We start from the raw sequence: 12,246 nt of genomic DNA, 5'->3' as shown, positions 1-12,246 counted from the left end.
GCAAACTCCTCGTATTCTTTTTATTCGTCTAATTCCAGTTGAAGTAAAATGCATTAAATCTTTTTTTCTCAGTTTGGAGTCCCACAAGCATAAATTCTATCCCTAGATGCACAAAACGCTAACATTTTGCGTGACATCAGATTTAGGCATCTGCTGCAGATCTTCCCTACAGTTGACATTCTTTTGGCCCGGACATGAGATCCTCAACATATAGTTAATTATAACAAGGTCAATTCCAAAATGAGAACGGAAGACTTGAAAGAGAACATGAATATGCGAGTACTTTGGACCGAGTATCCAGAAGTGGTGTCAGAGTGCTGAGCTGACCTGACCCTGGAAACGATTCCTGCTGTAAAATAAGTTTCCCTAGGCAAGTTTCCTTCTCCCCTGACTTTCCTGGACTTTGCTTCAGATACCACTGGCACTATTAGATAACTATCAGGGCTTCAATAGCAAGTTGCTTCTGGATATAAGAATCGAATACATTTGTGTTTGATACAAAAAAATAAGTTTACAAAGGAAATAAAGAATGATCCATGACACTTAATAAAACAGTGAAAGCAAAAAAAGTAGCCAGAAGAATACTTACTAAATCAATCTCATAATGTCTAAATACACACTCCACCTCTTCACGTATATTCGAGTATTACAAATATAGGCACAAACTATTCTAAATGAATAAATCCGATGAATGCAAGCATGTCTAGCAGATTTGAAAACAACCTTTTGGGAAGCACTGGATAAAAATTAAGTGATTTCTGTAAGTGAATTTGGTACATGAAAAAAACCAACAATGCACACACACACAGACACGAAAGTACAAGTGAAAGAATAAAAGGAAGTAACACCAGTTGTCCATTTCAGCTATTTCTTCAAAAGAATCTAATTACTTTACTGTAGAAATAGAAAAGATGTCTAGAACTTAAGAAAAAAAAATGTGTTCTACATTTCCTCCCCAAGAGAGCCTCCTTTTCCTACTTAAAAGGCAGTCAATATGTCTTGTTGGGGTGGAATAAAAAATGAGACGAAGTTGAAATAACAGGATCTAAACATATTCCCAGCTACCAAATATCAAAACGGAATTCTGTTCACGTGTGTGTGTATGTATGTATTATGGATAAGAAAAAGAGCTAGAGCAAGTATACTGTTGAATCAACAGGATTAAATATGAACATTAGAAGTAAATAATAGGAGAATATAATTATAAATCAGCGGAGGCGATATGAAGTTGAAATGAAATAAAAAAATGTTTGTGAGTCACTGATTCGAATCATTACCAGTTTACAGTGATAGTCAAAGACACTGATGATAGAAAAACATTACTGAAATTCAACTTACAATAAAGCAAGCCATGATAACTAGACTGGGCTTCAAAATTAAAACAAGAGTTCCCTGGTGGCCTAGGATTCGCAGTTGTCCCTGCTATGATTTGGGCCCATCCCTGGCCAGGGAATTTCTGAAAAATGATTCTTTCATGAAACCTACGTTAGATAAAGTACAGAAACTCACATGTTTTGCTTTAAATATATAAGAACATATGCCTCCCCCAACAGTTTTTATAACAGGCTTAGGGAAAAAGTCACTTAAAAGACCTGTGCAGAAACACCAACAATTGGGAGGCAGGAGATAAATCTCACCTGATTACTGGTAGAATCACATTTGCCTAAACCGGTAGCTGAATCTTCACCTATCAGGAGAGGCTCGCTTTTCCCACAGCTCTCCTGGCTGATGAGCGTGTCCGCATAGTTGGGCTGCGGGAAGATCACGTGGCTCCCCCGCGAGTCCGCGGTGAGCGACACCTCGTGGGAATAGGTCTGCAGGAAAGCCCGCACCCCGTCCACGCCCACGAAGTGGGAGGCGGGCACGCCACCCAGTCCGCCTCCTGAGGCCTGGAGCACACGCGACAGGTGCCAGCGCCTCAGCCTGAGCGCCAGCAGCACGATGACAAAGGCCAGGAAGACACAGGAGACCGCCGCCACCGCCACCACCAGGTACAGTGTCAGGCCTGAGTCATCGGGGTTGGCAGGAGATTCGAGGCTATCCAGGTCAGCCAGGACGTCGGGGATGCTGTCTGCCACGGCCACGGTGAGCGTGACGGTGGCGGAGAGGGGGGGCTGGCCGTGGTCCTGGACCGCCACCACCAGGCTCTGCTTGAGGGCGTCTCTGTCCAGCAGGGCCCGCGCTGTGCGCACCTCGCCTGTGTGCAGCCCCACCGCGAAGAGCCCGGGCTCGCTGGCCTTGAGCAGACGGTAGGACAGCCAGGCGTTCTGGCCCGAGTCTCTGTCCACCGCCACCACCTTGGTCACCAGGTAGCCGGGCTCTGCTGAGCGGGGCGCCAGCTCCACGCCAGTGGAGCCATCCATGGGTAGGGCGGGGTACAGGATCTCTGGGGCATTGTCGTTCTGGTCCAGTATGAATATGCTCAATGACACGTTGCTGCTGAGCGGTGGGTTCCCACTGTCATGCGCTGTCACCCACAACTGCAGTTCATGGAATTGTTCATAGTCAAAGGAGCGCAGCGCATACAGAACACCGGTGTCTGTGTTTATGGAGACATAGGAGGATAGAGGTGCCCCCTGGAGCGTATCCTCTGCCAGAGAATAAGTGACCTGGGCATTCTCTTTGCTGTCCCGGTCGAATGCAGACACCGAGAAGAAGGAGGCTCCTCTGGGGTTGTTTTCAGGAATGTAGGCGTGATAAGAGGAGTGAGTGAAGGTGGGCGGGTTATCGTTGTCATCTGCTACATTCAGTGAAATGTGAGTTTCTGTAGACAAGGGCGGACTTCCCTGATCTGTGGCTGTCAATGTTATATTGTAGCTCTGAAACTGCTCCCTGTCCAATGCTTGGTTTGTGATCAACTTATAATAATTTCCATAAGTCTTTTCTAATTTAAAAGGCAGATTGTTAGGAATGGAGCAAGAGACTTGACCATTTTCTCCGGAATCTTGATCTTGCACATTTAGAAGGGCAATCACTGTACCTGGAGGAGAGTTTTCCAGCACTGAATTAGTAGCGGATGTGATAGTTATTTCTGGAGCGTTATCATTCACATCCACAACTGTGACCAACACCTTCGCAGTGGTGAAGAGACCTCCGCCATCTTGGCCTTGAATTTCCAGCTCATAGAATCTGTATTTCTCAAAGTCCAGAGGACCCTGTATTAAGACGTCTCCAGATCGAGAATCCAACTGGAATATTTCAGAAGCTTTGCTTTCCATATTCCGGAATGAATACACCACCTCCCCGTTAATTCCCTCATCGGGATCAGTTGCATTCACTGTTAGGACCCGAGTTCCAGGGCTGAGGTTCTCAGGAACACTCACTCTGTACAGAGGCTTTGTAAACTTGGGGATATGATCATTTACATCGAGGACCACCACGCGAATGGGAACAGTGCCCTGGCGGATGGGATCTCCTCCATCTAAGGCTGTGAGGAGGAGGTGGTGAGCAGCCTCTTTTTCCCGGTCCAGGCTCCCCTCCAGCACTAACTCCGGATTCTTGGCCCCATCCGTTCCGCTTCGAACTTGCAAGGAAAAGTAACTATTAGGGTTGAGCTGGTACCGCTGGAGGGAGTTCTCGCCCACATCTGGATCCCTAGCGTTAGGAAGAGGAAATCGCGATCCTGGAGTTGCATGCTCATTGATTTTTATCTCCACTTCCTCCTCCCGGAAACTGGGGGCATTATCATTAATATCCATTATTTCCACCTCTACTCCATAAATCTTCAGGGTATTTTCCACAAGTATGTCCATGTTTAAAAAACAGGAGGAGGAAACCGCCTCACAGAGCTCCTCCCGGTCTATCCTACCCGCGGTGATCAAGCTGCCACTGCGCGGATTCAGAGCGAAAAGCTGCGTCTTTCCTCTGGAGACGATGCGGACACCACGCTGCGCCAGCTCCCAGGGCTCCAGGCCGAGGTCCTTGGAAATATTGCCCACGAAGAAGCCTTTGTCTGTCTCTTCTGGCACCGAGTATCGGATCTGCCCGGCCCCAGACTCCCGCAGCGTCCCTAGGACCAGCAGTAGGACCAGCCCGCTGCGGTCAAGGCGCACTTGCCAATTCGCCATGGCGGTGGCTGAACCTGTATTCCGCGATTTCTTGAGCCTTTGGTTCTGAAATAGCTTATGTATCCACGAGGTCCCTGGCCGACTGCATCCAAAAAATATTACAGAGCGAAAGCGAGTACTTTGAGTTTCCAGCACCGGGATCTGTGAGTAACCATCTCTCTGTGCTTTGTGTCTTAGAGGTAGGGGAGGGAGGGACTCTGTAGCGCTCTGCTTCCCTTTCCCTAATTGGTGAACAGCGGCGCCTAGAGCCCAATCGTATTATTGCAACGCGAAAGAAAAAATTAATGTGCCTGTTACCGAGTTCTTAAACTCACCTCTTAGAGAATCACAAGTATTTGTAAAGCTTAAAATTGCAGACAATAAAGAGCTATGTAATGTGACATTAAAGGTTTACCAAGAGCACTTATTAAAAGAGTAATTATTAAACGGGCTTGCTAATTTTTTCTTAGGTTTTCAAATACTGCTGGAACTGAAAACCTGCAGGTTAGATTTAGTTCCTATTGATTTTTACTGACTGAAGGCAACAGCATTTGTGGCTGTGGAACTAGCACAGTTCCAACAAAATCATCAGTAGGATTATGACTATAATTCTTGCCAATGTTTATTTCTTAAGTAAAATAAAGAAAAAATATTTGAAAAAATATGGCATTATTTTACGGTTGTCACTTAAGGTACCATAGTATAAAAATATAACTATATTCCATATCCCTGATGAAAAGATATTCTATTTTGTGAACAACGGACCTGAGAATTCTCTGTATATTTTACCTTGCAATGCACTTGAATAGTAGAGGGATTGCAGCATTGTAAACTTTAGTATTAACAGTAATACACATAGGTTTGAACTAAATTAATTTTAGGAACTTTATCAAGAGATGGGATCTACAGTCTGGAAATAGTAGTGCTATATTATAAATTACTGGCAAACTGGCATATAAAAACCATTATTTCAAATACTTACCTGTTTAAAAATGTTCTTATCTGCCTCCACACTAGGAGTTAAAATGCTCGCCAATAGCCCTGCAGAGCTGTCTTTGTTGAGAATATCTTGTGTGGCTGGACAATGTTCAGCAGATGTGAGAAAATTAAATTCTGGATTAGTTTGATTCCCAGGCACACATAAATTATAGGCATAGGGCAGCGTTCCCTCAATGTAGATGGGAGGAATCTCAGGACCAGACTTACAGCAGAGAGCAGATCCAAAGCAGCCTCCAGCACTCGGGCTGGAAGAGCGTCTCAGGCGCAGGGCGACCGCCAGGATCACCGCCACCAGGAAGAGCACCGAGATCAGCGCCAAGGCCACCACCAGGTACAACTGCAGCTCCGCCTGGGGGTCCGAAGGGGGAGGAGCGTCCCCCAGGTCCGGCAGCGCCTCCTGCAGGCTGTCCGCGAACACCAGCAGCAGCGTGGCGGTGGCCGACAGGGGCGGCTGGCCCCCGTCGCGCACCGCGACCAGCAGGCGCTGGCGGGCCGCGTCCCGCTCGCCCAAGGCCCGCGCCGTGCGCACCTCGCCCGTGCGCAGCCCCAGGCTGAAGAGGCCCGGCTCGCTGGCCTGCAGCACGTGGTACGACAGCCACGCGTTGTGCCCCGCGTCCGCGTCCACCGCCACCACCTTGGTCACCAGGTAGCCGGGCTGCGCGGCGCGCGGCACCGTGTCGAAGAGCGCCGAGCCGTCGGGCCCCAGCGCCGGGTACAGCACCCGGGGCGCGTTGTCGTTGCGGTCGCCCACCAGCACGCGCAGGCTCACGTTGGCGCGGAGCGCGGGCGAGCCGTGGTCGCGGGCCTGCAGCGTCAGCTCCAGGGCGCGCAGCTGCTCGTGGTCGAAGGCGCGCTGCGCGAACACCACGCCGCTCTGCGCGCTCACGGACACGTAGGACGCCAGCGCGCGCGGCTCCAGGTCGCCGGCCACGATGGAGTAGGAGACGTGGCCGTTGGGCCCCAGGTCGGGATCGCGAGCGCTCACTTGCGCGATGGAGGCGCCGGGCGGGTTGTTCTCCGCCACGTGGACCTCGTAGGAGGCCTGCTGGAAAACCGGAGCGTTGTCGTTGACGTCTGCGATGTGCAGGGTGATGGTGGTGCTGGAGGAGAGGGGCGGCTTGCCCCTGTCGGTGGCTGTGATGGTGACATTGTATTCCGGAATCTGCTCTCGGTCCAGGGTCCCATCTGTTACTAACTTGTAGTATTTTTTAGAAGAAGAATGGATCTTAAACGGAACATCTCCACTTAAATTACAAGTGACTTCTCCATTTTCCCTGGAGTCCCTGTCCCGTGTTTTGAAGAGGGCAACAACCATTCCTGGGTGGGAATCCTCCAAAATCTGATCAGAGAGAGAAGTGATGATTATTTCTGGGCTGTTGTCATTCTCGTCTAAAACTTCTATAATGACTTTACACTGTGTAGAGAGGGATCCTCGGTCCTTTGCTTCCACATCTATGGTATATCTTTCTACATCTTCATAATCCAAGGCTTGATGAGTTATAATGTTTCCTGTAGCAGAATCCAGAGAGAACTCGTACTTGGAAGTATCACCCACACCAAGGAACGAGTATGTTATCTCTGCGTTGACACCTTCGTCTAGGTCGGTAGCGCTGACCTTCAGCACGAAGGTGCCTGGGGGCACGTCTTCTGGAAGACGGACCTTGTACACATCTTGGGTGAACACGGGCGGGTTATCGTTGGCATCCACCACCAGGATGCGGATTTGAGTGGTGCCGCTTCGCGGCGGATCTCCACCGTCCACAGCTGTTAGCACCAAGTGGTGAGCGCTCTGTGTTTCTCTGTCCAGGGTCGTCTTCAGTACCAATTCTGGATATTTGCTACCATCAGGATCGTCTTTCACTACTAACGAGAAATACTCGTTAGGACTTAGTTGGTATTTGCTCAGTGAATTCAGACTAATATCAGGATCTTTTGCAGACTCAAGAATGGTTCGCGTTCCCGGGCTAACAGATTCAATAAATTCTAAATGTGTTTCATTTTTATGGAACTGAGGAGCATGGTCGTTAATATCTTCAATAACCACAACGATATCAAAAATATTTAAAGGATTTTCCACCACGGCCTCCAGCTGCAATTCACATCTTCTTCTCTCTTTGCATATCTGCTCACGGTCTATTCGGTCCTTCACAAGCAAGTCCCCGCTCTCCGCGTCTACGCTGAACAGCAGCTTCTCCGCGCTCACTCGCAGCTTGCGAGCTGACACGTCCCGAACACCGAGCCCTAGGTCCTTGGCGAGGGTCCCTACCACCGAGCCCTTGGCCAGCTCCTCGGGAATGGAGTAGCGGATCTGCTCGCAGAGCGCGGGGTATAACAAAGGCAGCAGGAAGGGCAACAGTACCTGGCGCCGGCTGGCCGGGCGTCTCTGCGTGCAGCTCCCTCCCATTGCGCGCTCTAGGTCTCGCTGGAGCCCAGTCTTTCTGGTTGGAGAAGGGGCACACTAGCGCACCGATAGAGCTCACCGCCAAGGACAGGCGGAGCGCTCCCCCAGTTCTGGATCTGGGAAGGCGTCTGTGCTGAGCAGAGCCTGCGCGGCCAGGAGCCTGGGTGTGTGAGCGGGCTTCCTTCTCTCTGTGTGGGTGGCTGCGCAGGAAATCTCGAGCCAGAGGCTCAGGAATCCTGGGCTTCAGCGCTTGTCCTGCACTGGCCGACAGCGGCGCCCAGAGGCTCCGTGTGGAACCACAGCTTAGGTTTTCCTCTAGGTCAGGAAATCTTTTCCTTTAAACGCAAGGTGATAGCAGCTAAAATATCTGAATCTTATTCCTCTGTGATTCCGTGTTCATCATGAATATTTTTCACATGATCAAAACTATCACATATTTTTATATGTTAAGATTTTAGATAGATTTTGAATAGGTAGAAATATTTCAAAATCAAAAAGACAAAAAGAATGTAGAGTGCAAAGTGGGTCACCTATTCCATCGCCTGCTACTATCCAGCTCTGCCATCCAGAGGCAACCACTGTTATTCCTTTTATGAGTAATTATCCACAAAGGAAAGTACTAAAGATAAGCAAAACACTTTTTTTGGTCTTCAACCCAGGCTTATATTTGACTAGAAAGTATTCATCCATCCCCCCCATACTTAGGAACTAGAATACAACCATTGTCCTACTCATTACAATCATCCAAAGTGTCCTATATTACTTTTACATAACTATATTTTAAAATATTTGCTTACAATAGCTACCATGCCAAAAGAATAGGTTTTTAATCTATATTTTTCAAAATAATGGAACTACTTGAAACAGATGCATAATTTTGACTCTCATGGGCAGATATTTAAAATGACAGTTGTAAACTACGACCTAGAGATGATAACTATGTTCTCTTTCTATATGTTTGCTTGAACAAATGTTGAAGGACATGAAAAAAAAAAGTCATGGTCTTATAAATATTTTTAAATATATGAGGACACTGTTTGACTTTATGCTACCATATTAGCTTAGAAGAACATCAGTAATAAGTTAAAAGAGCTCAAACCAAACACATCGCCATTTCACTAACTAAATGGTTCATGAGTACCTCAAGTGATGTCTCTTTAGAATTCTGTGTATATCTCCATGGGCAGTCAGATCCCATGCAGACATGACATTTCTTTCTTGGCTTTAACTTTACTTTGACTCTAAATTTCAGAGTTTCAAGTGGATCTTCTTTTCTCTCTATAAAGAGTCACTGAAATGCCTTTGACACATATCCTTAAACATGTACAAGTCTATCACTTCACAATTGCATACATTTTTTCAGCCTTAGAGGTTGGAGAATTTAACAAAAAGTACAGGGATAGAAGAACCCCAAATTTGCTTAATGTAACCTTCTACAAGCTCTCTGGAATCCCTATTGAGCAAGTAAAGTAAAATTAAAATGGTAGCTCTTCCACAAAATGGTCTGAAAATAGAATCACAGGCAAAATGGGTGCTGCAGTGTTAGCACATATGATTTTGGAAAATTTTAAGCACACGTTGTTATCAGTTGCTAAATAGAATATTAATGAAAATGGATAGTATTTCCAGTGAGGCTAATGCACTTGTTACTGACATTTACATATTTTCACCAGACCTGTCTTCAAAGCAAGAGGCAGGGTTGTCTAAGGGGCTAGGATTTCAGCATGTAGCCAACAGGAGAGCACACAATTGACAAGACACTTCTGTATAGAAATCTTCTCTTAGGAATTGTCAGTATTCTACTCAACAAAACTACAAAATACAAGACTCTGTGAGTTACTCAAAACAGCCTATGACAATAGACCTTCACCGGGATTAGGTGACTATTAACCAGAAAGTAAAACCACATCAGCCTTAATAATCATCAAGTTCTACTATTCAATGTTTTAGCAAGAAGCAAATGTCATTGAAATGGAGAGAAACGTGAAAAAATTAAGTTTCCACCATCATGCTGCAAACCTAAAAGTAAAACCAATCATAATTTTTAAAGGAGCAAAAAGGAGTAAAAACAGAACTCACTGGCACCAAAGGGGTATCTTCTATAGGAAACTTCGAATCATCTGACAAAGACAGAGGATCCTTTTTCCCGCAGCTCTCCTGGCTGATGAGCGTGTCCGCATAGTTGGGCTGCGGGAAGATCACGTGGCTCCCCCGCGAGTCCGCGGTGAGCGACACCTCGTGGGAATAGGTCTGCAGGAAAGCCCGCACCCCGTCCACGCCCACAAAGTGGGAGGCGGGCACGCCACCCAGTCCGCCTCCTGAGGCCTGGAGCATATGTGACTTGTGCCAGCGCCTCAGCCTGAGCGCCAGCAGCACGATGACAAAGGCCAGGAAGACACAGGAGACCGCCGCCACCGCCACCACCAGGTACAGTGTCAGGCCTGAGTCATCGGGGCTGGCAGGAGATTCGAGGCTATCCAGGTCAGCCAGGACGTCGGGGATGCTGTCTGCCACTGCCACGGTGAGCGTGACGGTGGCCGAGAGGGGGGGCTGGCCGTGGTCCTGGACCGCCACCACCAGGCTCTGCTTGAGGGCGTCTCTATCCAGCAGGGCCCGCGCTGTGCGCACCTCGCCCGTGTGCAGCCCCACCGCGAAGAGCCCGGGCTCGCTGGCCTTGAGCAGGCGGTAGGACAGCCAGGCGTTCTGGCCCGAGTCTCTGTCCACCGCCACCACCTTGGTCACCAGGTAGCCCGGCTCTGCGGAGCGGGGTGCCAGCTCCACGCCTGTGGAGCCGTCGGTGGGGAGGGCGGGGTACAGGATTTCAGGTGCGTTGTCATTCTGGTCCAGCACGAATATGCTCAGAGACACATTGCTGCTGAGCGGTGGGTTCCCACTATCAGTGGCTGTCACCTGCAACTGCAAGTCACGAAACTGCTCATAGTCGAAAGATCGCAGTGCATACAGGACGCCTGTGTCAGAGTTGATGGAGATGTAGGAGGACAGAGGTGCCCCCTGGATGGTGTCTTCAACCAGGGAATAAATAACCCGAGCATTTTCTTCACTGTCTGGGTCCAGTGCAGTCACCGAGAAGATGGAGGCGCCTCTGGGGTTGTTCTCTGGGATGTAGGTAAAGTAGGAGATGTGAGAGAAGGTGGGTGGATTGTCATTGATATCGGCCACTTGCAGGGTGAAGTGAGTTTCTGTTGATAGGGGTGGACTTCCTCCATCTGTGGCTGTTACTGTGATGTTGTAAGAAGATACCTGTTCCCTGTCAAGGGCTTTGTGTGTCACCAATCGGTAATAACTGTCGATGGATTTTTCTAACTTAAATGGTAGATCGCCTGATATGGAACAGGTGACCTGTCCATTTTGCCCGGAGTCCAGATCGTGCACGTTTAAAAGGGCTATAACACTCCCCAGAGGTGAGTCTTCCATCAAGGGACTAAACAGAGATGTGATGGTCACCTCCGGACTGTTGTCGTTTACATCTTCTACTGTAATCAACACTTTAGCCGTTGCAAGATAGGCTCCTCCATCTTCTGCTTGTATTTCGATTTCATAGAAACTTGTTTCTTCATAATCCAGATTTTCTGATAGTTTTATCTCCCCAGTATTTTTGTTTAGCTGGAATTTCAACAATTGTGTGTCAGGTAGTTTTCGGAATGAATATGTCACTTCTCCATTGGCACCTTCATCCCTGTCAGTGGCAGTGACTGTCAACAGCTGCGCACCCACAGGCAAGTTCTCCAGAACATTCACCCGGTATTCGGACAAACTGAAGACCGGCGCATTGTCGTTTGCATCAAAGACAGTCACACTGATGAGGACTGTGCCAGATCGGAGAGGGTCACCCCCGTCCAGGGCGGTGAGGACCAGATGGTGCACTGCCTCTTCCTCGCGATCCAAGGCGCGCTCCAGCACCAGCTCCGGGTACTTAACGCCACTGGCACGGCTCTGAACTGCCAGGGAGAAGTGTTTATTGGAGCTGAGCTGGTAGCTCTGTAGGGAGTTCACGCCCACATCCGGATCAGCAGCTTCCGGGAGAGGGAAACGCATTCCTGGAGCGACGTTTTCATTAATTTTTACATCTAGATTTTCTGCTTGGAATTTTGGTGCATTATCGTTGATATCAATTACTTCTATTTCTACTCCGAAGAGTTTCACCCTATCTTCCACAAGAATGTTAAAACTCACCAGACACCGCCTGTTCTGGGCGCAGAGCTCCTCCCGGTCTATGCGGCCCGCGGTGACCAGGCTGCCGCTTCGCGGGTTCAGCGCAAAGGGCTGCGTCCTACCTCTGGAGACGATGCGGACTCCGCGCTCCCCCAGCTCGCGGGGCTCCAGCCCCAGGTCTTTGGAGATGTTACCCACAAAAGAGCCTTTGTCTAACTCCTCGGGAATGGAGTAGCGGATCTGCCGAGCTTCGGCCTCCCATCGCAAAAGGAGGAAAAGGCAGAGCAGGATCTGCGCGCTGCGGTCGGAGCGATTCCTTTGAGCGGCCATTGTCTGGTGACGGAATTCTCGCCAGATCCTTCCTGGGCGCGCTGTATTGTTTCGGCCCGATCCTTTTTCTTTCGCTGGCTGCCTGCGCACCCTTAATTCCGGGGTGAGTTTCGCTGCAGCCCCGGAGCGGGTTTGCAGGGACTGTGGAGCTTTGTGTAGTTGGAACCCTGAGAATCCGGATTGAGCGCTAGCTGCAGTTCTCTCCTAGCAGGTGAACAGCGGCGCTCAGAGTCCTTAGACGTTACTGCACCCACTATGTATGCAAGAGGAAAACGCTACTCTATTTTTGTTGTGTAT

At 48.8% G+C, this 12,246-nt stretch overlaps 1 protein-coding gene across 17 annotated transcripts in view; it reads right to left on the bottom strand.

Moving 5' to 3' along the window:
* Window positions 1-12,246, bottom strand: part of LOC125126453 (protocadherin gamma-C4) — a 172,466-nt gene that overhangs the window by 92,853 nt on the left and 67,367 nt on the right. The window contains exons 1-2 of one of the 17 annotated variants that reach the window (XM_047778868.1): window positions 9,800-12,173; window positions 1,638-1,917 (exon numbers count right to left, since the gene is read on the bottom strand). The exons of 13 other annotated variants lie outside the window; for them this stretch is intronic. In XM_047778868.1, the coding sequence (XP_047634824.1) occupies window positions 1,638-1,917; window positions 9,800-11,949 (2,430 nt within the window). In that variant the 5' untranslated portion in view covers window positions 11,950-12,173. Of the gene's footprint in view, window positions 1-1,637; window positions 1,918-3,977; window positions 4,150-5,028; window positions 7,896-9,525; window positions 12,174-12,246 lie in introns of those variants that run through there. 3 more of the 17 variants (XM_047778886.1, XM_047778869.1, XM_047778878.1) reach the window with 3 other exon arrangements.

Source organism: Phacochoerus africanus, chromosome 4 (genome assembly GCF_016906955.1).
Source record: "Phacochoerus africanus isolate WHEZ1 chromosome 4, ROS_Pafr_v1, whole genome shotgun sequence".
In the NCBI taxonomy this organism is placed as follows: Eukaryota; Metazoa; Chordata; class Mammalia; order Artiodactyla; family Suidae; genus Phacochoerus; species Phacochoerus africanus.
Note: the sequence above shows the minus strand (reverse complement) of the source record. Positions and strands in the feature narration are given on the sequence as shown.